The following is a 26479-nucleotide window of genomic DNA, read 5'->3' as shown; positions in this document are numbered from 1 at the left end:
CCGGTGCTCCTGTACCTTGTAGAGGAGGACAATAGTCCAAAGATTGCACCATGCGCGACAATTGTGATCAGGGGAATAAAAACGCAGCACACTAAGGGAAACTTCCCTCCGCAGTTTCCATTAGTAAAGCGAATACCTAGCGTTTTCAATCGTAACGCAATTGCGAAACGCACTCAGTGGAAAATAGCACCAAACAGCTGTAAGGCACAAATGTTGAGAGGGCCTCAGTCAGATTTTGACCAATCAAAATATTTAAAAGTAGAAGTTTTATTATCCAAGATAAAAATGGCTTGTGGCAATTAATTTACATTACTAAACACCCTAAAGGAAATCATCCGCTATAATTCATCATGTCTGAAGATGTTGTATTCCTTGGCAGATATGAAGCCGTCATTGTCTTGATCGTTTTTCTTAAATATGTCTGTTAATATCAAGCCGTGCTCCGAGGGGTCTCGCTTCTTCCCATCCTTCCTAAACTCTTCTGTTAAATAATGGCTGATCTGCACAGAACAGAAAGAAGGAAACAGTTACAACAAAAACTGCTGTTTCTGTTAGAGATTTAACAACATTATCACCTTAAACTGAAGTATAGTAAAACAACCACAGGATGTCACTGTGTGTAAAATGTGATGATGATCTTTACGGGATTATTATTTCCTGTATTGTTCCTCTCCGTTTTAAGTAGGCTGAACTTTCTGATGGTGGTGTATGATTTACCTCTGCATGTTTTTCTTTAGTAAAGAGTTCCAACTTGTTATACTTGGTGTCTATCTGCGTGTACAGACCACGTTCCAACAGTTTCAGATCACGCAAGCATAAGCATGTTTACAAAAAAAAAAAAAATGATGCTTTGTGTTTTATAATAATTTGTAATGTATTTCTGTGGACAGAAAAGAAACCCAGTGAGATATGTGCACTGCTATTGATGAGTGGTGACATCACATCTCAAAATATTAGCAACATGGCTGCTTCCCCCCTCAGTCAATACAAAACCTGACATGAAACCTTCTTCCCTATTATCTTCCTTAAGGTGCCCATTAACTATACAAATTTTTTTTTATCAGATTTGATCTTTAAATGCAATTTTTACGATCAAATTGTACAGAAAACTGCGCAGTGTGTGGTTAAAATCGATGGTCGATTGGATCAGAACATGTAATCAATCCAAATGTTGGATATTACAATTGAATTGCAAGAGAGAAAATGCCCTAATCGACCTGTTTATGGGAGAGATAGAAAATGGTCACAAACTCAAGTATTGTAACTCTGGAACATTTAAAGAGGAACTCCAGTGAAAATAATGTTATAAAAAAGTGCTTCATTTTTACAATAATTATGTATAAATGATTTAGTCAGTGTTTGCCCATTGTAAAATCTTTTAAATCGCTGATTTACATTCTGACATTTATCACATGGTGACATTTTTACTGTTGGCAAGTGATGTAGCTGCTGCATGCTTTTTTGGCAGTTGGAAACAGCTGTAAACAGCTATTTCCAACAATGCAACAAGGTTCACAGACAGGAAACTGCCAGGAGTACCACGGTCCTCACAGTTTCTTGTGGGAGGGGTTTCACCACAATATCAGTCATACAGCGCCCCATGATGGTCTGTTTGCGAAAAGGAATAGATTGGCTGGAGGAGGTGGCAGGGACGTTTTTTTTTTTGAGTGACCGGGGAGGTTTTTTTGCTAATTGGCTGCACTTGCAGTTGAGTAGAGGGAGGAGGAGGGGCCCCCAAAGCCTCCGGGCCCCCCTGCAATGGCAGGGGTCGCAGGGGTGATTGTTACGCCCATGGCCTTGGGTTCACTTTAAGTGTATGGGCAACTTTTTGCTTGGTGATATGGTTTCAGAACAGTTGGAAAAGTGCAATGTTGCCTCTGTGCTGACATGAATCAGATTAATGAACCCGGTATACTGTATCTCGTATTTTGCCAGGTTAACAGTAGATCTGCATTATGAACAAACAGCCATTTAGCTGAATACCGAAAAATCACACAGTACAGAAATAACATTGATTTAATCTCCTAAGTCACACTGTCCAACAAGGAGGAATGTGTTATCAGTCCAGTAATTGGGGATATTGTAACAAACGAAATCGATAGCTAAGAAGATCAATAATTTAAAGCTTAGTCCAAGGATGCTAATGAAGACTCATTAAACATTAACTAGGTGTGTAGATAAAGAAAATCCCATTTTTTCCAAGTTTTCCAGTCATTATTTTAACATCCTAATTACATGGTTATTTGCCTGACACACTGCCACTCTTTTCTAAACATATACACACACGGCACTAAAGTATGACTATGAACTGCAATTATTTTCCTTAAAGGACCACTGCAGCGAAAAAAACTAAACTAACAGAACTGACAGGTTTTGGACTAGTCCATACCCTCATGGGGGATCCTCAGGGTTTTCTTTGTTTTGAAAGCATTTCCTGAACGACAATTGCTAAGTCTAACTATCACTTAAAAGGGGGCGGAGGGCGCTTGTTGGGGGTACCTTATCGTATCTAGTTAACCCGCTGCTAACCTATAGGGTGTGGATTCCCACTTACTCACACACGAAAGAATTTTCAGAACGTATAAAACAAACCTAGGTTGCGCTGGGTCTAAATATATATGCAAAACAGTATTATGATTGATACTGGGTTTCCATAAACCCAGTTTTTATTATTGTTATTTGTTTTTATGGAAACCCAGTATCAATCATAATACTGTTTTGCATATATATTTAGACCCAGCGCAACCTAGGTTTGTTTTATACGTGCTAAGTCTAACTGCCAAAATAGAATGCATGTGAGTAGGGAAGCTGGCTGGGAGCTTACTATTTTGCAAGTTAGACTTAGCAACTTCCATTCAGAAAATGCTTTTGAACAAAAAAGAAAGCCCTGAAAATCCCCTATGAGAAGATGGACTGGTCCAAAACCCGTCAGTTCTGTAAGATTTTATCTGTTTACTTTTTTTTGCTACAGTGGTTCTTTAAAAGGTTACAAGTTTGCAAAAGTAAAACAGTATACAGCAACTTGATTTTCAGTCTGCAAGGATCAGATACTGCTGTATGTATAGTGGGTTGCAAAAGTATTCGGCCCCCTTGAAGTTTTTCACATTTTGTCACATTACTGCCACAAACATGCATCAATTTTATTAGGATTCCACGTGAAAGACCAATACAAAGTGGTGTACATGTGAGAAGTGGATCATTCCAAACATTTTTTTACAAATAAATAACTGCAAAGTGGGGTGTGCGTAATTATTCCGCCCCCTGAGTCAATACTTTGTAGAACCACCTTTTGCTGCAATTACAGCTGCCAGTCTTTTAGGGTATGTCTCTACCAGCTTTGCACATCTAGAGACTGAAATCCTTGCCCATTCTTCTTTGCAAAACAGCTCCAGCTCAGTCAGATTAGATGGACAGCGTTTGTGAACAGCAGTTTTCAGATCTTGCCACAGATTCTCGATTGGATTTAGATCTGGACTTTGACTGGGCCATTCTAACACATAGATATGTTTTGTTTTAAACCATTCCATTGTTGCCCAGGCTTTATGTTTAGGGTCATTGTCCTGCTGGAACCTCCGCCCCAGTCTCAAGTCTTTTGCAGTCTCCAAGAGGTTTTCTTCTTTGCCCTGTATTTGGCTCCATCCATCTTCCCAATAACCCTGACCAGCTTCCCTGTCCCTGCTGAAGAGATTCACCCCCTGAGCATGATGCTGCCACCACCATATTTGACAGTGGGGATGGTGTGTTCAGAGTGATTTGCAGTGTTAGTTTTCCGCCACACATAGCGATTTGCATTTTGGCCAAAAAGTTCCATTATGGTCTCATCCGACCAGAGCTCCTTCTTCCAAATGGTTGCTGTGTCCCCCACATGGCTTGTGGCAAACTGCAAACAGGACTTCTTATGCTTTCTGTTAACAATGCCTTTCTTCTTGCCACTCTTCAATAAAAGCCAACTTTGTACAGTGCATGACTAATAGTTGTCCTATGGACAGAGTCTCCCACCTGAGCTGTAGATCTCTGCAGCTCGTCCAGAGTCACCATGGGCCTCTTGACTGCATTTCTGATCAGCGCTCTCCTTGTTCGGACTGTGAGTTTAGGTGGATGGCCTTGTCTTGGTAGGTTTACAGTTGTGCCATACTCCTTCCATTTCTGAATGATCGCTTGAACAGTGCTCCGTGGGATGTTCATGGCTTTGGAAATCTTTTTGTAGCCTAAGCCTGCTTTACATTTCTCAATAACTTGATCCCTGACCTGTCTTGTGTGTTCTTTGGACTTCACGGTGTTGTTGCTCCCAATATTCTCTTAGACAACCTCTGAGGCCCTCACAGAGCAGCTGTATTTGTACTGACATTAGATTACACACAGGTGCACACTATGTAGTCATTAGCTCTCATCAGGCAATGTCTATAGGCAACTGACTGCACTCAGATCAAAGGGGGCCAAATAATTATGCACACCACTTTGCAGTTATTTATTTGTAAAAAAAAATGTTTGGAATCATGTATGATTTTCGTTCCACTTCTCATGTGTACACCGCTTTGTGTTGGTCTTTCATGTGGAATTCCAATAAAATTGATTCATGTTTGTGGCAGTAATATGACAAAATGGGGAAAACTTCAAGGGGGCCGAATACTTTTGCAACCCACTGTATGTAGGTTTATAATTTAAACTGAACTTAATCAGTGTTATCTTGTATGTGTATTGGCAATGTTCACATTTATCAAAAATTGTGTGCGGTCTCTGCACATACAGTGGAAGTCAATGGAGATTGGAAGCACAAACACCCATGGGGGCGTGGTTTCATCCAGGGGCATGGCTTAGTTCAGGGGAAGGGCTTAATTAGGGCATGGCTCTCCCCAGGACCAATGGCATTCCAGGCAATGGCCTATAATGCCTATGCCTAAAAATGCCCCTGGCCACACGCTTTGCATGCCATACTCTGCACTGGGAGAAGACAGCATACAGACTGTGGGGCAATATAGCAGCAGCCCTGTAACAAAACAATACATATGGCAGACATTATAACAGGGCGCAGATTAACAGAGAACACTAAAGCTACATACCAACGTTGCAATTTTTCCAAGTGATTTTTCCTGTGATCAGGGATTTTTTGCACAAGTGATTGTTTCTGCGATTTCTGCAATTAAGCAAACAACGTTTTGCGTTGTGGGACGATTACAACCGTTACTGCAGATCAGATCTTTAAGATCCGACAACTCCTGTGCAAAGTGCTGCGATCATTTGAACTCTCGTTCAGGGCGTCGTGTGTTCCCACAGGTAGGAAGATAGATCGGAGAACGCTCATTGATCGGGTTGCGTCACTGTGGGTTCCGCGATCCATCTTCCAGTGAGTATGGGCCTTGTAACGAAAAACATCATAAATGGGGAGAAGCTCTGCAAGGGAGCAGTATAACAAAGCGCAATAAAACGCCAAGGCACTATAATAGCTTATGCTTGGATTTCTACCAGGCACTCCAGTTTCCTCCTATATCTCCAAAATATTCTGGTAAGATGATGAAAATTAGCTAACGCTGAACTAGTTCGCCCCAAATACTAACAAAGTGTTCTCAATAAAGACAAATGTAAATAAATAAATTATATATATCATTTTGTTACCTCATCCTTGGAAAGCTGCATGTCATTATCCAAATCAATTAGTTGGAACGCCTCCACGCTGCGGGGGCCTCTGCTGATTCCGTACAACTCAATTTCAAAGACCAGAGTGGCATTTGGTGGGATATTTTTCTCTTCTAGAAGAAAAAAGCAAAAATATTTTAATAGTAGTTATTCCATATGCATCAGTGCAAATCTATCATGCTCTCGTTGAAAGAATATTTCTTCCTCTGAGCAAGATTGTTTTCCTGGAATTAAAGCTGATACCACCCACCAAGACAAGAATGTTAAGGAGTGAAGATATGGTCTGCACAATATTCAGTGGAAATAGAAATGTTTTATTTGATCAAGGCATAAAAATCAGCTTTAAAATGCATACATCATCATGCTGACATGTTTCAGCTGCAAGTTGTTCCTTAATATTAGCACAGGCATGTAACACTGGGTGTGTTCCATCTATGGTGTGAAACCACACCCAGTGACACAAAGTTCATATTTCCGCCACTGAGAGGAATGAATATAAAAAGGAAAAATTATCCCCTATACCAAATCAATAAAATCATGAAGTACAAACATACGAAATGGTCAGAAACGCAGCACGTATATAATAGACGGGGGACAGAACAAGAAAAACAGGCAGGTGTTAGAATTTAAGTATGATATGCTGGAATTCGGAGGCCTCAGTCACTTTACTTAACTGGTTTAGTAAAAGGACTTGCTCTGCAGAGTGTCTCTTTAAGGAGAATTTCTCTTGGAAAGAAATAGAGGCATTTCTGGAAGCACCATGTTCAGTAGAACATTGTGCTCTGGCTCAAGCTCGAGATGTACAGACCTCCAGGCCTTGTGGGGAAAACATCAAGTGTTTTCATATTTCCTAAAGGTAAACAATAGCCAGGGAACAGAAAACAATGTTCTCCTAAGAACAAGGGAACAGGTCATTGGAAAATTGAATTTTCCAGTGCATGCGCAGTAAAGACTGTGCTTGTCATGCTATCACATGTTCTTATCAGCCAATAGCAGGCGATGGGTTAGTGATCCATCCTTGCTGGGTGATGTCACATTTAACTCTTTAGTGACTTGTATAAAATAGCCAACACAGGCTCAAGAGCCCACTTCCAGTTTCCACCTTCTAGCTTCAGACTTCACTTCTACTTTCACTTTACTTCTAGTCATCTACCTGTATGCTGTATACAGGCCTTAGTGCAACGTATCATAGATTTTGTAAGATAAAGCCTGGTTACCATTTACAAGCGGTGGACCAAGAGCCACAACGCTTAAGACAGACCGATTGCTTTGCTGAGGTAACAAACAGATAAGATTGCTGAACACATTTGTATATCTGTTTTCCGAATAAACTCCTGAAACTTTGACGATGTCTAAGCAGCTCTATATCCTGTGCTGTTGCTGTGATGAGTGTCAAGTTATCACACTTTCTGTGATATGGTGCCGAACAAAGGTGTAGTGTTGTTGCCCATAGCACCCAACAAATATCTATTACAGCAGGCACCAAATCAATTAAACACTAAATGATACCAGGGTAAATACATATTGGCAGGAAACAGGTAAGTTAGGTAACCATGATGAGATCCCACCTTGCATTCATTACAGTCGATGTGGAGTCATTATATTCAAGTGTTCCTCATGACCTCGCCACGCCACTGATGGTTTGTATTCCCCTTTTTTTTGTCGAGTATTTCCTGTTCTGCCCTCCTATCTATCATATATACCTGCTGTGTTTCTGTTCATTATCATATGTTTGTATTTCATGATTTTACGTATTTGGCATAGGGGAGTACCGGTATTTCTCCTTTTAATTTTCATACTTCCCTCTGGAAGGAAGGCCCCCTTTCCCTGGCAGATCAGAGGCTGAACTCTGTAACAAGCTCACAGTTCAGACATACATGTGAAAGAGCCTTAAAGTGTTGAATATTTCACTAAATTCTCTGTGAGAAAGCAGGCGAATTTGGGTGATAAGATGGTGTGGGTGCTGGGGCAATTCAGGGAAGTTGATTTTGATGTAGAGATGCTGGACTGGGCAATAAATTTCAAACAGAAGATAAAAGGCGATTAATGGTTAGGTTTAGGTGTAGGTAAGGATAATTAGGTGTAAATAAGGAATGATCGGGTCAGGCATCGATTAAATGATTTGGAGGTGGGTAGGGAGAGGTTAGCTTTAGTATTTTGGGGAAAAAGGTTAATGTTAAGCATCAGGAAGGGTATCCCTGCCCCCCCCGCCCCCCCCCCCCCCCAAAAAAAAAATTAGAATTTGTTTGCAGTTAGGTAGCAGGCCACAAATTGTTTCAGGCACAGGGACTGCTTAGGGTTAGGTAAACAGGAGATAATCACCAAAGCTTTCAATGAACACTGTGGGCTTGATTCACAAAGCCGTGCAAACTGTTTACCACGGGTGTGCCAAACAGTTAGCACGTGAAGTGCCATTCGCGGACTTTTGCGCACGCAAAGTGGCGCAAATTTTGCGCGCACAATCGCGGCAAATTGCATACGGAAAAGGCCGCAACCGCGTGAATTGCGGCACTTTGCGCACGCAAAAGTCCGCGAACGGTACTTCAAGTGCTAACTGTTTAGCACACCCGTGCTAAACAGTTTGCACGGCTTTGTGACTCAAGCCCTGTGTATCCAAATTAGGAAACAGCTTTGCAGTTGAATACTCGCTGGAGTGGGGCCTGAGGTGAGGGAGGGGGGAGTGGGCCCCTTCCCTGAGACTGTATGTGACCGCTGCTCCCTCCACCAGGCTACCTATACTCGGGACACCCATACTTGGCTACCTATACTGGTTGCACCTATACCTGGCTACTTATATTGGGGGCACCTGTACCTGCCCACCTACACTGGGAGCACCTATACCTGGCTACGTATATTGGGGGCACCTATACTTGGCCACCTATACTGGAGGCACCTATACCTGGCTACTTATATTGGAGGCACCTATACTTGGCCACCTATACTGGGGGCACCTATACCTGGCTACTTATATTGGAGGCACCTATACTTGGCCACCTATACTGGGGGCACCTATACCATGCTGCCAATACTGGGGGCACCTATATCAGGCTGCCTATACTGGAAGTATGTTTTTATTTTTATTTTAATATCCTGCCTGGCCTGCCTTGTCAATTTCTGTTTTGAGGGGGAAGAGAGGAGGGGGGACCTATCTAAAGTTTTGCAGGGGGCCTAGTGATTTCTAGTTACACTCCTGACAGAGAATGTTACCTTCTACATCAGCTTCTGCAAGGGGTCATGCATTCCCACAAAGGCCTTCAAAGTCTTCACAAATAACAAACCATGGTTTAACAGCAAGCTGAATCGGCTCCGGAAAATCAAGGACAAAGCTCACAAATTTGGCACTCCAGTGGAGCGCAGGGAAGCCAGAAACACTCCGGGAAGAGTGGCGAAGCAAGACTACTTGGATAAGTTGTGTCTCAGCCTTCAGTCCAATGACCCATGTGAAGTCTGGAACGGTCTTCAGGTGGCCACTAATGATCAAATCTTGTTCATCCAATTTTACCAAATCTATGTAGTATAAGGGTAAATTGAGTGAATATATTGAATGGATAATATAGGGAGTGCCCTTATATTACATAGAAATGGTAAGATTGGATGAAAAACATTGGATCATTAGTGACCACCTTTAAAGGTAACCACGAACTTCAATATCTTACCTCACAATGGCCCACCTAGCACAGAATTTGCTGAGGAATTCATCAAGATCTACAGCAGATTTGAGATTACCAGCTCCTGGACAGGCACATTTCAGATGTCTAATGTGGGTTGATGGAGGGTCACTTGCATACTTGGCTGTGAACACTTGTTGTTGAGCACGCCGGCACAAAACAGCTGTCAGCCAGACAACGCTGCCACCATAGCAACCCACTTGCCTAGGAGCCCAGCCTTTGCCATTCGTGTTACATATGGTCTGCTTCATTTGACGGAATAAAGTTCTTCTAACAAGAGGTTGATGCTCCTTATACTTCTCTATATCGCACTTGTATACTCTGACCATAATCCATAAAATAAACCTTTACAGATTATTGGTGCATTTGTCTCCCTGGAAGAGTAATCCGTGACATAAGGGAACATACATATTTATTGCAGTGACATACGAAACAACAGAAGGTGTGTTGGTGGTGTTCGACACACCTCTCTTTCCACACTGACAAAACACAGGCTAAAAATACATTTTATTGTCATATTAAACCGTAAGCCAGGCTTTTCCAAAACACACATGGCAGCCTTCCCAAGCTTTGTTTTAGTACTGCAGAAGAGGCAGATTGTGAAAGATGCAACAATAACAAGGTCCACAGACTGACGAACACGTTATTTCAGCAGCAGATGCTAGGGGTGGCACTGTGTACACATCTTAATACACAGACAAGGACAGACACTTACATTCACATGCATGGTCTTTTACAGGGTTACCCAGCCATCAATCCCAGCATGCAGTGCAACGTTTGACAGCATATGTGTACTGTGGAGGAAGAACAGGTTTAATTTCATGCAGGCTGGAAGCAGAGTACATGAATAATGCATGCCAATACAGTGCTACCTTTTAACCCATTTGTTACATAATTACACAAATGTCATTATGACATGCAATATACCAGCTCAGAGCTCCAGTACACCACTATATAGTGTTTTTCAACATTATTACAGAGTGTACCCCTTTATGAAAGATGTTGTTTGTCGAGTACCCCCCTGAATGAACAACATTATGTCGAGTACCCCTGACACGTATAGATTTGTCTGCAATCTAGCTCTAATTAAAGGACATCCAAGGTGAAATTAAACTGATGAGAAAAACAATTGTATCTATCCTCCTTCTCCTAAAAATGACTTTTTTTTTTAGATATCCCCAGTTTTATTTTATATTTAAATCTAGTTTTTAAGTTTTTACTGTTGTCTGCTCAATGACACCTTCATTAAACTATGCTAGAGCGCAAATCTATGAATTATTGACCCTTTTTATCTCTTTCCTGCTCCAGGAAGTAAATTACTCACAGAAAATTATTTTATGGCTGTAATTGCTTATCAGTGAGAGTCATGCTGTAGTCTGACACAGTCCCGACCCGGATAGAAACTGTCACTTGTATACCTGATGTTTAACTCTTTCTGGTAGAGCAAGAAAAAAAAAGGAACACAGAATAGTTATTTATCTGCTTGGCACTGTACATACAGTACACATGTCTATCTCATGTCACCTTGGTTGCCCTTTAAAGAATAATAATATGTTGGCGCTTTATAAATACAATAAATAAAAAAATAACAATAAATACTTAATTTCACAAGCATAAAATCCTGGAATTCACGCAAATAAATTGCAGGGCATTTTTAAACATATATAATTAACTTTAAGCGAATCCGAGGTAGGGTTATTTCTAAAAAAGGATTAGGCATCGGTAGAGGGAAGGTTCTTTGTAAGAGTAGGGTAGCGTTTAGCCACAGTAAAATATTGGTTAACATTACCTAGTGACAATCCCCTGCACCCTTTTTTCCAGGTGCCTTTTTTTATGTATGGCATCTTCTATCTGTACTTAGATAGTATTTATACTAGATTTTAGCAAAAATTATTGATCTTTTGATTTTTTTTCCCAAAGACCATAGGTTTGCAGGTTTTAATCTGGAAGCCCTGTTACTGTTCTTATTCTTGGTTTTGCAGATAGCATTACATCTATCCCACCTCTGTTTTAAACAAACAAACACAAAACATTTATATCGCGCTTTTCTCCTGGCGGACTCAAAGCGCCAGAGCTGCAGCCACTTGGACGCGCTCTATAGGCAGTAGCAGTGTTAGAAAGACTTGCCCAAGGTCTCCTACTGAATAGGTGCTGGCTTACTGAACAGGCAGAGCCGAGATTCGAACCTTGGTCTCCTGTGTCAGAGGCAGAGCCCTTAACCATTACACTATCCAGCCACCACAGCTTCCATTCATTTTGAGCGCAGATGAGAGCGTACGGTTTAAGAGAATATTATTTTTCATTACCGAAGCAGCAGAGGACGGCTATCTTTGCTGCAAATTGTCAGTGTAAAAGGAATAACTACAATGGTTCTTTACACCCAGGGGGTATATAAAGGACACCAGCAATGCAGTGTAGTATCAGAAGTTTGTCTTTTTTGAATGATCTGTGAATCACAACCATGACATCTATGGACTGCAGTAACAACAGAGAGGGAATTAAAGCCATGTTAGTTCCAACGGTTCATCCCCCTGCTGGACGAGCTCCATCAATTTTCTGGTTGAACTTGATGAGCATGTCTTTTTTGAACCCAAATAACTATGTAAATAACCATGAATATTGGTAATATTACTGATATTGTATTACTCAGCACCCAAATTCTCAGGCGCCTGAATTCCCTGTACACTATCCTGCTCCTAAACACAAGCAACAGTATTCCAGGTGCAGGGGAGTAACTCCACACAAAACAAAAGAGACGGCACACCACTGGCTGCAATAAACTTTGCTGTATTGGAACGATAGCACACTACATGTTACGGATATTACATCCTTCCTCAGGTGTATAAGGATGTGAGGAAGGATGTAATATCCGTAACATGTAGTGTGCTATCGTTCCAATACAGCAAAGTTTATTGCAGCCAGTGGTGTGCCGTCTCTTTTGTTTTGTGTGCAGCTATTCTGAAGCCGTGGGAGCAATCCGGCTGAGATAAGGCACCGGCTTGATCAAGGTCCAGGGGACCCTTATACAGTGTTCTCCAGGCATCCAGTGAGTGTGGCAGAGGGGTATACAACCCCTCGGGCTGTGGAGTCGGTACTAAAATCATCTGACTCCAACTCCGACTCCTCAGTCTATGAAACCACCGACTTCAACTCCAGGTACCCAAAATAGCTCTAACTCCGACTCCTCAGTCTAATACTTACCAGGGCTGTGAATTTGGTACAAAAATCATCCGACTCCTCAGTTTATAAAACCAGCTCCGACTCCAGGTACCCAAAGTTGTTCCTACTCCGACTGCACAGCCCTGAACTAGAGGGGAGCAGTCCCTGCGACTGCAGGGGGGGCTGGAGGTGTGGGGGGGCCCAACTACTAACCTTCTCTTCCTCTGATACAGGGGACTATACTTTAGAGCAAGTGTTTTTGTGGCTATACTTGTTATGGGTGTGAAGATCAGGATCGCTTGTTTTATGACCCTTGTGAGATGGGCCCAAAGGGGAGGCAAGGGTAGGGGTGTTTTGATTGGGGGCCCTATCAAAATTTCTCTTGGGGGCCCCATGAATTGTAATTATGCCACTGCCCAGGAGCACGAGTACCAAGTGTTGAGAACTCAGGATATAAAGGATGGGCAACCATAACACACTGGACTCCAAGCATTTCTAAAGTATCTTCTGGAGATGCTTTGCATGTACTGTATGTTTAGGAAGAATGGCTAGCCAAGTGCATGCAATGCATTTATCAGATTTTACCCAGAGGCAAAGCACAGGGAGACACGAGACAAGCCTATTCAATAAGCAATGTCAGCATTTTTGCACAGTGACATGTTTTTGCACAGTTATCTGTGCTTTACAGCTTTTTGACTGGGTCTGAATACAGAAAGATAGTGTTAACTGACACTGGTAAATGTGATAGATAAAGATGCTGTATTTTTGACTTTCACATGACTGTAGATTTTACACAAGAGCATTCCTAAGGTTTCTAAACACAGCATGTAATCATTGGTAAAATGTGATTTATAGATGTAGTAACAGACATGCCACAGTTCAATATATAAAAGCAGGGCTGCTAGCAGTGACAGGAGTCCTCCCACCTCTGTACTTGATCTATTCCATCTGACACAACTTCTAACAACAATTCCTTTCTTTGCACAAAGCTGCTTATTTGACTTTCTTAACATGTTAAAGCACCAAGTTTAGGTGAATGGAGAATACATGCATCATATGTTCCATTTGCAAAGATGGCAATCAGTTCAGTTGTTACAGAGGATGAGTGACAGGTATATTAATCAGGGTAAGTATTCAAAGCGGAATCAACTTGGTATATTGGAACAGCTTACTCTAATGTAGAACATGTGATTAACTGGAATAAAACGAGTGCATTTATATTTATCTTCCTCTATACGGGGGTGCATTGATGGTGAGCATACTGCTTGCTGTAAAAGCAAAAAAGTATATTTCTATTTCTATTTCTGAATCTGGTATGGCACAGGGTACACGGCAAATCAGTAAGGATGGGGCATGTTATGATATATAGTTATATTGTCGTAAGATTGTAATTAGGTGCTCCAGATAAAATCTATATTTATATAGTGCCGACATCTTCCGCATCGCTGTACAGATTATATATAGTCTTGTCACTAACTGTCCCTCTGAGGAGCTCACAATCTAATCCCTACCATAGTCATATGTCTATGTCTGTATTGTGTAGTGTATGTATTGTAATCTATGGCCAATTTTAGGGGGAAGCCAATTAACTTATCCGTATGTTTTTGGGATGTGGGAGGAAACCGGAGTGCTCGGAGGAAACCCACAGAGACACAGGGAGAACATACAAACTCCTTGCAGATGTTGACCTGGCTGGGATTCGAACCGGGGACCCAGCGCAGCAAGGCAAGAGCGCTAACCACTATACCACCGTGCTGCCCTGATGTAATAACCATTAAACGTTTTGTCATGTGGAACATACCAAGTAAAGATGGGAGGTCCAGTCCTTCTCAGCAGTGAGGTCAGATATTGAAAAGTCACATTTCTAGGCTTTATTTACGGTATTTATTTATTTTTTACAGAATTCATAGCAGAGTTTAGTCAGTCAGTTGTTACTACATAAATGACTAAAGCTAAAGAAGAATTTGAACACTTTTGCTATGGAGGTCAGTGTGCTAGGTTAGGTATACACTATGAAGGATTGGCAACGTGTATAGTCACAGTGGGTCTGATATACAATTTTAGTGGATCTGCTGTGTCCATTAATATGTTTTGTGTATGCATTAGTGACCATTGTAGCATTTGTTTTGTAGTTTGAGGACAGCAAGGAAGACCTAATTTAGGACAGGGTCTGGGTGGATTTTGTATACCTTTATAGTTTTCTTCTACCACCAACATCAATCCATGATTAACTACTGGCAAGGGTTGATGTCTATGCTAATTTCAATTTATTATACCCAGTGGCAGAGTGCAGAAAGGAAATTTGTTGTGTTCGAATTGCAGTGAAAGTACTAGTGAGAATGTATGTAGTCCTTTTCTATAGATTTTCATTGTGTCCATGGGGCTGGAGGAAGACCCAGGTATGTATAAAACATTTTAGTTAATCTTGTCTCTGGTACACTTTAAAGTGACCCAGAGACAAGCGTTATTAAAGATTTTTACTTACCTGGGGCTTCCTCCAGCCCCATAAGCACGGATGCGTCCCTCGCTGTCCTCTCGCATGCCTCCGTTTAGCCGCTATCAGCTTCCGTATTCGGCTCAGCAAGGCCCAGTCTGACTCAGTGATGTCAGCCGGGGTCTTCTGCGCTTACACAAAAGGTCCACGCATGTGCAGAAGGCCCCCTGCTGACGTCACTGAGCCGAATACTGGAGCTGATTGCTGCTTAACTGAGGCACTCAGGAGGACGGCGAGGGACTCATCTGGGCTTATGGGGCTGGAGGAAGCCCCGGGGTAAGTAAAAAATCTTTAATAACTCTCGTCCCTGGTACACTTTAAATCCTTTCTGGACTAACGTAGATGAAATCTACCCCCCTTTTTCTGGCAGTCAGTCTCCGACAGGATGTAGATTTCCCGTTTCCGTCGCACACTCCCGCCGCGATCACTGCTGCCCGCTCATCTGAATGACAGATGAGCTTCATGTGCTCATGACCCTGTGTTTACTGTATGCCAATCACAGTGATCACAGCTCTAACCCAGAAAAAAAAAGGCTCTGGTCCTTAAGGGGCTAGAGCCGTGCGGTCCTGAAAGGGTTAATGAAACCATTGCTTTTTTAAATAAGGTGATAAACTTTTGATTTACCGTAGCCTTTTTCTCCGTAAGCCAAAGCGGGAGGGATGACCACTTTCCTCTTCTCTCCAGGGCACATGTCCATCAGTGCAATATCAAGCCCCTTGATCACCTGTCCAACTCCCAGAACAAACCACTTGGGGTGGCCATCTTTTTCCTTACGGCTGTTTACAAGAGAACAATTATTAGCAGCCTCAATGCACAGCTGCCAGAGTGACATTTCATTTTGTTGAGGGAAAAAAATAAGAAAACATTGCTCTCTAGGTCAGCTCTGTTTATTGCACAAATTATTTAACAAAGTAATGTTAATTCTTTCCTGCTTCTGTTATACATACTGACACAAGTCATCGCAGTGAGCTCTTGACAGGAAGCTCTATATGACAAAGGTCAGGCTGAAAACCACATGGTCAACTCCAGGCTTGTAAAAAGGCAAACTAATATATCTCAGCGTTCTCCTAGATCACTGGTGCCAAGCGTCCAAAAAGGGTAAAAGAATCCAGGCACCAACTAGTGAAAAACAAAAATATGCTAGTGCCTCTGATGAAGCTGGTGTAACCCATAAAATGGCCGTTAGACTTTTTTTTTATGTACAGTCTTTATGTCAGTTGGATTAAAATGGATCTGAACTCTTGTACAGGAAAGAAGGAAAACAGAGAGAAATGTCTCCTGTATGTATTTAGGGAGTTTAATCTGTGCAATCCCACCTCATTTGTGTCTAATCACAAGTTGTAATTTGATATCTCCTCTGTTTCACGTGACTGCCTATGGCTGATAAGCAGATAAGCTTTGAAAGCACAGGATGGTAACGATATGTCTCCTTCCATGAATCAGGGAGTAGAAATAGTACAGATTTATTTTAGGATTTGTATCAGCTGTAACAAAAAAATATTTTTGTTTAAAGGTTATTATGCTGCTGTGCATCTTTTAGACCAGAGGGGACATTCTGAATTCAGGTCTGATTAAGGGCCCTTTTCCACTAGCAGTCGCTAGCGTTCACGCTGAACGCTAGCGATTGCTGAATCGCAATTACCCGGCGATCCCCCGACGTTTGCGGCCGCGATTTTGCTATGCTATGCACTGCATAGCAAAATCGCGGCAAATATCGCTCCGCCGCGCGTTCGTGTTCCCGTCAAAAATGAATCGCGGTAGTGGAAATGACCTACCTGTTAAAAAGCAAACCGTAGCGATTGTAAAATCACTAGCGGTTTGCGTCTTTCCGATTCAGCCAGCGCAAACGCGCTGGTGGAAAAGGGCCCTTAAAGAAAACCTGTACTGAAAATAAAAGTCAAAATAAGCATATACAAGCCATACATACCTTCCATGTAGTCTACTCCTCCGTGTCTTTCTCCTGTCCCACGTCCTATTTGTTCACTATGATCAAGGGAATTTTCCGTCCTCCATTTTGAAAATAGCCATTACCCCATAACAGCTTTCTGGTCAGCACACAGTTAAACTGTAACATCGCCCACTTGAGCCACAGGGAAACATGAACATTACCTGGTACATCCGTTTTCCTCTCAGCTATAACTGACAGCAACTGATATTTTACTGACAGCAACTGATATATTTCAGATCTGACAAAATATTGTCAGAACTGGATGGGATTATTGTCAGAAGAAAATGGTGAGCTTCTGAGGGGAACTGATGGCAAGGTAACTATATAATGTTCATTTGAAGTTACCTTATGTGTTTATTTTAAATATTTTTACTCAGTACAGGTTCTCTTTAAGGATGAAATAAAGGTGACTATTTGGATTTCGCTGGTTGGTGCTCAGATTCTTTTACACTTTTTGGACACTTACAGTATATGCTGGTTGCTGTCTGGAGGCACAACCAGATCCCCTTTACAAAGAATCTGCAGACATCTAATCGTTGCCTGATTTCTTAAAAAATGGATAGACTGGCTATAGCATCTCAGATTTAGAGTATACTTTTATGTTAAATACTTAGCATGTGCATAAGTGTCTTCCAATGGAGCAGACCTACTTTTTGTCTGTTTGCCGGGATGGAGAACATTCTGCAAACCACTACTGTTAAGCAGCCCATACACTCAGCCGATTTTCTGGCCGACCGATCGATCGCGGTCGATCGATCGATCGATCGCAAATCGGTTGGCCAATCGACCGATCGACGGCCGATTTCGATCGATTTCGATGGATTTCCATCGAACTTGCAGGGTGGAAAATTTAGGTCGATCTGATGAGATTGCTTATCAGTTTGCATTGGCCTTAATGGAAATCTGATGGCAAAAAAATGCCATCAGATCGAATTTCAACAGATTTCAAACTGAAATCTATTGGAATTCTATTCTGGTAAAAAATGTTCTAAAAACGCATCAGATAGATCATCAGATGCATTTCTTATCTGTCTGCTGCCAATCTGACGAGTGTATGGGCACCTTAAGTACTCACATCAGACCAGTTCCAGATGGTACTCCCCCCACAAACAACAGAGCAGACTGCTCAAAAGAGAGATAAGCAGTGTATATGAACAATTAAGGATGAGTGAGCACAGCATGCGCAAAGCAAAACTGGCCCTGCTTGTGTCTGAGATGGACATCACTGCAGGAAGTGTTAATGTACCTGTGTGATGTTCCGCTCCACGCTGCACTTTATCCTCGCGATACTTCCTCCTTCACGTTGGAAGTTCTGGCAGTAAAGCAGGAAGTAAAGCACAGCTTTATCTGTCCTGCCACGGCCTCCACCTTGGAACCCAGAGGGGACAGTTTTGCTTCTCAAGAAACTCTGCTTGCTCATTCCTCTATGAACAATGTCTATCTCTATGCTGGCACCCAAAATGATCATGAACAATAATTCTGGATAACAATAATGAACACTGAAGGCTTGTTTCAATAAATTTGAAAATAAGAAAATGATGCTCCTTTCTCTATGCAGTCAGCTACACGTGAAGGGAGATAACAATTCTGGAAAGGTTTTTATTTTAAAAAATAGACTGTTGCCATGCCTGCAGTTAAAGAGACACTGAAGCGAAAAAAAATGATGATATTATGATTTGTATGTGTAGTACAGCTAAGAAATAAAACATTAACATCAGATACATCAGTGTAATTGTTTCCAGTACAGGAAGAGTTGAGAAACTCCAGTTGTTATCTCTATGCAAACAAGCCATTAAGCTCTCCGACTAAGTTAGTCATGGAGAGGGCTGTTATCTGACTTTTATTATCTCAACTGTTCCTGGACTATTTACTTTTCCTCTGCCAGAGGAGAGGTCATAAGTTCACAGACTGCTCTGAAAGACTCATTTTGAATGCTGAGTGTTGTGTAATCTGCACATATTATAGAATGATGCAATGTTAGAAAAAACACTGTATACCTGAAAATAAAAGTATGAGAATATTTTCTTTGCTGCTAATCTTCTAGTAATTATTCATAGTACACAACCAATTCACGATACCATATTTTTTTTTCGCTTCAGTGTCTCTTTAAGCAAAAGTTGAAATTCCAAGTAATTTTAGAAATCATAAGTTGCTTCAAATTGAATCGAAAACGTCATTTTAGTGACATAAAAACACATCTGACATAAAATATACAAGCAGATACCAGATTACCCAGTGTTATCAGTAATTTAACTTTTCCGTTCAGTTGCCACACCTATATGTTAAAGGTCAGCTTTTTCTGCGCTGACTCTTATCTTCAAGCTTTGGCTTCATAAAACTACCTCCGGGATATTTCTTCTCTAGATAAAACATTACATGGTACAGGAGGGTGAATAAAGCACTTCAACTGAGACTTAAGGTACCCATACACTCGTCAGATTGGCAGCAGATAGATAAGAAATGCATCTGATGATCTATCTGATGCATTTTTAGAACATTTTTTACCAGGATAGATTTCCAATAGATTTCAGTTTGAAATCTATTGAAATTCGATCTGATGGCATTTTTTTGCCATCAGATTTCCATTAAGGCCAATGCAAACTGATAAGCAATCTCATCAGATCGACCTAAATTTTCCACCCTGCCAGTTCGATGGAAATCCATCGAAATCGATCGAAATCGGCCATCGATCGGTCGATTGGCCAACCGATTTGCAAACAATCAATCGATTGATCGATCAGGATCGATCGGTCGGCCAGAAAATCGGCTGAGTGTATGGGCCCCTTTAGTAATCCCCATGAAGTTGTCACTCCCCCCACAATCAGCACAAATAAAAATGCCATTGGGCATGATTCACAAAGCTTTTTCACCTGTTTTCCTATGTGTTTACCTTATCTATGTTACGTTTTTAAGTTCCCAAATAGCAACAATATGATATAATTAAGGTAAGAAAAGTAATATTGAAATAAAATTAATCAGGAACAACCTACTTTGAGTGATTATTTTGCTTGTAAATGTGCTAAAAGGTTATTTTTATCAATTAGGTGATAAGTCATTTTTTTGAAGTTTTGTGAATAGAGCCCACTGTGTTTGGTTAGTGCTATGTTTGTGCCCATTTCTGCTGCAAAATGTAAGATTTGTGCTGCTTTTATTTTGAAGTTAATAGCAATTATTGTTTACCACAAAGCAGTTTATTTCAGGGCACGGCGGCGAGCACCGAACCTGGGTGCCATCATAGTAGCAATGCTATGCTGCACACAGGGCCGGCGCTACCATAGAGGCAAAGGGGGCAATTGCCCCAGGGCCCCAGAGCTTGTAGGGGCCCCCAGTGTCTACAAGAGGAAAACATTTTTCAAAAAGACATTATAGTTTTTGAGAAAATCAATTTTAAAGTTTCAAAGGAAAAAAATACACATTTAAAAACCCGCTGACTTTAACGGTTAATAGCAAATACACCTTAAATGCTAGGAAACCTAAATGTGCAGGATATGTTAAGGAGATCATTGGGAAAAAGAGGAAAAAACAATTTTTCAAAAAGACCTTATAGTTTTTGAGAAAATCGATTTTAAAGTTTTGAAGAAAAAAAGTGTACTTTTAAATGCGGTAAATGTCACCTTTAGTAGCAAACCTAACGGTAGTGTAATTTTACATATATCAAAAGAAAGAGCAATAAATTTCCTGACGGGGTTTCCAGGGGGTCAACCATACGCAGCGCAGCGCTTTGGCCAAAGATCGCTATACAGTGCAATATGGCTGTATGAAGATCCCTGGCATTTTTTCCTATTTTCCCAATTTTTTTTTATGTTTCGAGAGTGGGAATTTTTTAAATGTTTTATTATGTGGGGTCCCCCCTCATGAAAATTTTTAACCCCTTGTCCCCCATGCAGGCTGGGATAGCCAGAATGTGGAGCTCCGACCGATTGGGGCTTCACACCCTGACTATACCAGGTGCAAAAAAAGGTCCCTTAATGCCGATTTTTGTTCCAGGGTATCTGTTGGGGGCCCCCCAGGTTTATTTTGCCCTGGGCCCCATTGTTGCTTAAACCGGCCCTGGCTGCACACCCCACCTAACGGTAATATGGGGCTCTGGCGGTTGTCAAACCCTCAATTACATCTCCCTCAGAGTTGCTACAACTTGGAGGGAGAATAGTATTTAACCACTTGCCGACCGCACACTCATAACGTGCGTCGGCAAAGTGGCAGCTGCAGGACCAGCGACGCAGTACTGCGTCGCCAGCTGCAGCCTAATTAATCAGGAAGCAGCCGCTCGTACGAGCGGCTGCTTCCTGTCAAATCACGGCGGGGGGCTCCGTGAATAGCCTGCGGGCCGCCGATGGCGGCTCGCAGGCTAGATGTAAACACAAGCGGAAATAATCCGCTTTGTTTACATTTGTACGGCGCTGCTACGCAGCAGCGCCGTAAGGCAGATCGGCGATCCCCGGCCAATCAGCGGCCGGGGATCGCCGCCATGTGACAGGGGACGTCCTGTCACTGGCTGCACAGGACGGATAGCGTCCTGTGCAGCCCGGATCTCAGGGGGGGGAGCAGGTAGGAGAGGGAGGGGGGAATTTCGCCGCGGAGGGGGGCTTTGAGGTGCCCCCCCCGCCACCCACAGCAGGCAGGAGAGATCAGACCCCCCCAGCACATCATCCCCATAGGGGGGAAAAAAGGGGGGCAATCTGATCTCCCTGCCTGCACCCTGATCTGTGCTGGGGGCTGCAGAGCCCACCCAGCACAGATCAATCAAAAAAGCGCTGGTCCTTAAGGGGGGGTAAAGGGTGGGTCCTCAAGTGGTTAACACTGCCGGGGAGTTTAGCAGCAGCAGGGAGAGCTGTCATTTAGCTCGCCCTGCGCCGAACTGCCTGGCGCCATAATGACATGCCCCTGTTTATCAGATGATGACATCACCCAGCCACCCTACAACAGCTTACAAATATGAAATCGGTAGGGCTGCTTAGTGCCACATTTGTGCCTCAGAGATCAATGTTGTATCTATTTTAGTTTGGAGATATTAAACATTTTTAGTTCACCAGTTCACCCTAACCCTAACACTGGGTGAACTTTTGACCTTTATAGAAACCATTAATATCTCTAAAACTAAAAGAGATAGAACAGTGATTTCTGCTGCATAAACACGGCACTAACCAACCATAGTGATTGTATGTCTGTAATCTGTTGTAGGGGGGCTTGGCTATAATCTGGGGGAAAAAAATGCTATTATCCTTAAAGTGAAAGCAGCACATATCTAAATTTTTGCAGCAGAAATGAGCACAAACATAGCAAAACCAAACATGATGGAATTTTTTATTTGCGCTGATGGTAGGGGGACCAGCTTTATAGTGGTTTACGCTTAATTTGTGTCTAAACAGAGAGAAGGGATGAACATTTCCTGTCACCTGAAATAAGTCATCGATAATCACGTCCAGAGATGGATTAAAGTGTTATGGGGCCCTAAGCAAGGTAGTAGATTTGGGGCCCCCTTGTGATTCTTTTGGTAAGCTGAAGTGCAGAGAGGTCAAAGAAGGTGGCAGGTGGGCCCCTTGACACCCACTAGGCCCCAAGCATCTGCTTAGGTTGCCTGGTGGATGTTCATGCTCTGACCACATCACACATCACATACACAGTTGTGCAAAGAGGTTGACAGGCGCCTGTGAGGCAAACGTGTAAAGAGGCCATAGCGGTAATTTAGGGGCCGGCTAAAGCCACTAGTAGAATATTGGTAAAAGTACAGATATTCTACTATAGGGTAGTGGCTAATTCAGATAGTAGAATGTTGGTAATTGTTATCAATATTTTACTAACACCTAATCCTCTTCTCATACTAACCCTCTCTCTACCTACTCAGAGCAGTAAACTAACAACCCCATCCATTGATCTCTGCGCTCAGGGAGGGGTTTACCATAAGGCACTGTAGGCACATGCCTACAGGTGCCTGATGATGAAAAGACGGCCACCCCTCCCCGAGTGCCTCTCTCCTGATCAGTGTAAATTAGAATGCTCTTGGCATTTAACTGATGAGATCTCCCTTCAGTCATGGGCATCTCTAGCTACCTAATACTTGGGGACACCTCTAGCTACTTAATATTGAGGTTCCTTCAGCTACTTAAAACTTGGGGGCAACTCTAGCTACTTAACGTTGAGGGTACATCTGGCTACCTAATACTAAAGGGCACCTGTAGCTACCTATGATGGGCAAGGGAAGTAAGGGAGAAGTGACAGCTGGGACACCAGCACACTTGCGGTGTTGTTCAGTGGGTGTTTGTAGGTTCCTAGAGGGCAAAGTCTAAGGTGCCAGGACATCTGTGCCTATAGGCTCCTCTGGGGTAAGTGTGGGCCTGTCTGCGCACTAATATTTACCGGGAACCATCGGCACCAAATTACACAGCAGGCATCACTCTAACCATAGTTGAAATTGTGGTCTATGAAGTGCCCATTTTACTGAACAGCCGCCAAGACCCAAATTTCCTTCTTCATCTGTGAAGGGTTTGAGCCATGTCAAGGGTGACCCAGTCGTAGGGACTAGCAGCAGCAACTGGACTGCAATCACCTTTTAATGGAGTTGGCAGCAATATCAATTAGCCACTAGTGCTCATGACATGACCAGTCATAGCAACTAGGTGTGGCAACCAGCTTCAACCAACTCAGTTGGCTGTGTGACATCGACATTGCCGATGGCTAGGTGCAGGTGCAGGTTGAACATTTTCTGTGGGGGTTGGATGGTAGTAGAGTATATTTTTCCATCATTCAGACACCCATAATAGCCATGCACAACCACCTTCACAGGCATTTGTATATCGCTCCTATGCAAGTGTATTGCAATCAAGTACTCTATGCCACTCTCGCCATGCAGTGTCGGGTCCCTGCTCCAAGATTTGGGCCAGGACACTATGTGTAATGTGTTTGTTCTCTCTGTACATGGGTTTCCTGCCATATCCCAAAAACATAGAGATAGATTACTTGGTTCCCCCAAACAATTGGCCTTAGGCTGTGACAGGAACATTAGACTATGACAAGGATTAGACTGTGAGCTCTTCTGAGGGATGGTTAGGGACAGGACTTTATACACTACGTAAAAGCACTGAGTTAGAGGTCTGCATTATATAAATACACAATAAAAATAATGCAGTGTCTAAAGGGAAGGTTCAAGCAAAATAAAAAAATGAGTTTCACTTACCTGGGGCTTCTACCAGCCCCATGCAGCCATCCTGTGCCCTCGTAGTCACTCACTGCTGCTCCAGTCCCCCGCTGGCAGCTTGCCGGCCTCGGAGGTCGGCGGGCCGCATTGCGTACATTTTTACGCATTCCCGCTAGTGCAGGAACATTAACACATACATTTTTACGCATTACTGGTTCAATGCGTAAATTTTTACGCATTGAACCAGTAATGCGTAAATTTTTAGGCATTGAACCAGTAATGCGTAAAAATGTATGTGTTAATGTTCCTGCACTAGCGGGAATGCGTAAAAATGTACGCAATGCGGCCCGCCGAGTGAGTTTAATGCCTAAACTCACTGAACCAACCACCTTGAATTTTCTAATTGGAACACATGCGGAAGCAGCGGATACAGTATAAGTAAATCAGGCCCTTGGCCTACATAGATTCACATCTCCTATGTGTTGCTCATACAACATGGAAAAGAGAAAACAAATTCTTTAACTGGAACAGCCTACCAATTTGAAGGCTCATACACATGTGCAACTTTTCCACCCAATTATTATCCAAATTTGGTCTGTTGGATGACAATCAGGCGTGTGTACGTGTGACAATCGACTAGACGAGCGACTGATAACAGGCGGTTTGCCTGATCCAACCAGCGGATAAACTCACGTGACTGTTGGGCTGATATTGTGCATTTGGCTACATGTACAAGTCGTTTAAATGACTTGTGCTTGTTTTGAATGTGGCCATATCGTACAGTCCGCCATTCGCTTGCAGGCGCAATATGCAAATGAGTTGGTCATTCAGTTAGTTGGTGCGTGGAAAATAGAAGTCCTGCTATTGCTTGGTTCGTGGTGGTCGGTCATGTCGTCGGGTTGGTCGTGCGGAAAAGTTGCACATGTGTACAAGCCTTAAAGAACAATAAGATAGTTTATCATGATGTTACTATCACTTACCTGCAATAAAATCACATACCTGCAATAAAACTTGGACATGTTTGAGGCTAAATAGCCGTCGTAATGTCCATTCACCAGGTCCCCCTTCTTGCTCTTCTGTGTGCAGACGCTTGGGAGGTGCACCACGTCTATCTTGAGTTTTTCTTCCTCACCAGCAGCATTTCCACAGTAAATATAAACAATGAGGAAGCTCACAGCCTGCAGGAGGAGAAGAAACCAAGCACAGGAAGGCATTGTCACTCTGATTAGCTCAGCCTAAAGACAGAAAGTGCCCACTGCTGTTGCTATACACGTGGCACTGCAGAAGGAAAAAAAAAAAACACTTCAAATAGTTTTGTCTTCCAAGACACTGAGCTGTGTCAGCCTGGAGCTCCTAAGTATGTGAAAGGCTGAGTGATTGGCCATCTGCACAATACGGCTCCTCCTCTTCTCCACCACAGCCTTTTCTAATATGAAACAGAAGTTAAGTTGCAGAATTGCAGAGAACTAGTATTGGGTCACATTACAGACCTGAGGCATCTGTCCATCTGCCCAGGTGGAATGCACCATCACTTAACCTCTTCACGTCCAGAATGGCCAGATCCAGGGTCTTTCTATTTATGAAGGAATGAAGATACAATTCATGGTCTATAATCCTGTACTGGAATGTTATGCGGGAGTAACACCTAATTTCCTGTAAAGACATCCTGTATACGAAACATCCATCCAATTAAGCACAGTATACATATTTCATGGGGAAATAACACATTTTCAGTTTTTCCATGTCTTCCAAATAACATAAATAAGCAGCTAGGTCCCCAAATAACAATTAGGCAGCATGCCACTGAAATAACATAATTACTTTACATGGCAAGTCCCCCAAATAATATAATTAGGCAGCCACAACCTCCAAATAACAATTAGAATCCCCAAATAACATAAATTAGCATGTCCTTCAAATTTCATAATTAAGCAGAATGTCTCCAGTGGCATCAGACAGACCGCAGGCACAGACCTCACCCCAGTGGCAAAACCCAGTACAAGACCAGACCACTATGACAGATAAGACCTCCATGACAGAACCAGTGATGCTAGGTACACACGATACAATTGTCTGCCAGATTTACTTCCAGATCGACTATTTCAAACAGGTCAGATCTGATTACCGATCGATTTTCCATTCACTTCTATGGAAAATCGATTGGAAATTAGATCAGACCTGTTGGAAATAGTCGATCGGGCAGTAAATCTGCCAGAAAATTGTATCATGTGTACCTAGCATAACAGATCAGACTTCAGCAACATATGGAAGCTCAGTAACAAATGACAGACCCCAGTAACAAAATCACATCCTCAGTAGATCCCGGTAACAGATCAGACTTCAGCAACAGTTGGAAGCTCAGTCACAAATGACAGACCCCAGTAACAAAAAACACCCCAGGAGATCTCTGTAACAGATCACACTCCAGCAACAGATGGCAG

The 26479-nt window shown here is 42.4% G+C and overlaps 1 protein-coding gene across 1 annotated transcript; it reads right to left on the bottom strand.

Moving 5' to 3' along the window:
* Nucleotides 1–249: 249 nt before the first annotated feature.
* Nucleotides 250–25432, bottom strand: FKBP7 (FKBP prolyl isomerase 7). The gene is made up of 4 exons (XM_068245431.1): nucleotides 25038–25432; nucleotides 15580–15731; nucleotides 5614–5747; nucleotides 250–500 (listed from the first exon to the last, which is right to left on the bottom strand). The coding sequence occupies exons 1-4, from the start codon at nucleotides 25250–25252 to the stop codon at nucleotides 339–341; spliced, it is 663 nt and encodes a 220-aa protein (XP_068101532.1). The 5' UTR covers nucleotides 25253–25432; the 3' UTR covers nucleotides 250–338.
* Between the last annotated feature and the right edge of the window lie 1047 nt (nucleotides 25433–26479).

Source organism: Hyperolius riggenbachi, chromosome 7 (genome assembly GCF_040937935.1).
Source record: "Hyperolius riggenbachi isolate aHypRig1 chromosome 7, aHypRig1.pri, whole genome shotgun sequence".
Taxonomy (NCBI): Eukaryota; Metazoa; Chordata; class Amphibia; order Anura; family Hyperoliidae; genus Hyperolius; species Hyperolius riggenbachi.
Note: the sequence above shows the minus strand (reverse complement) of the source record. Positions and strands in the feature narration are given on the sequence as shown.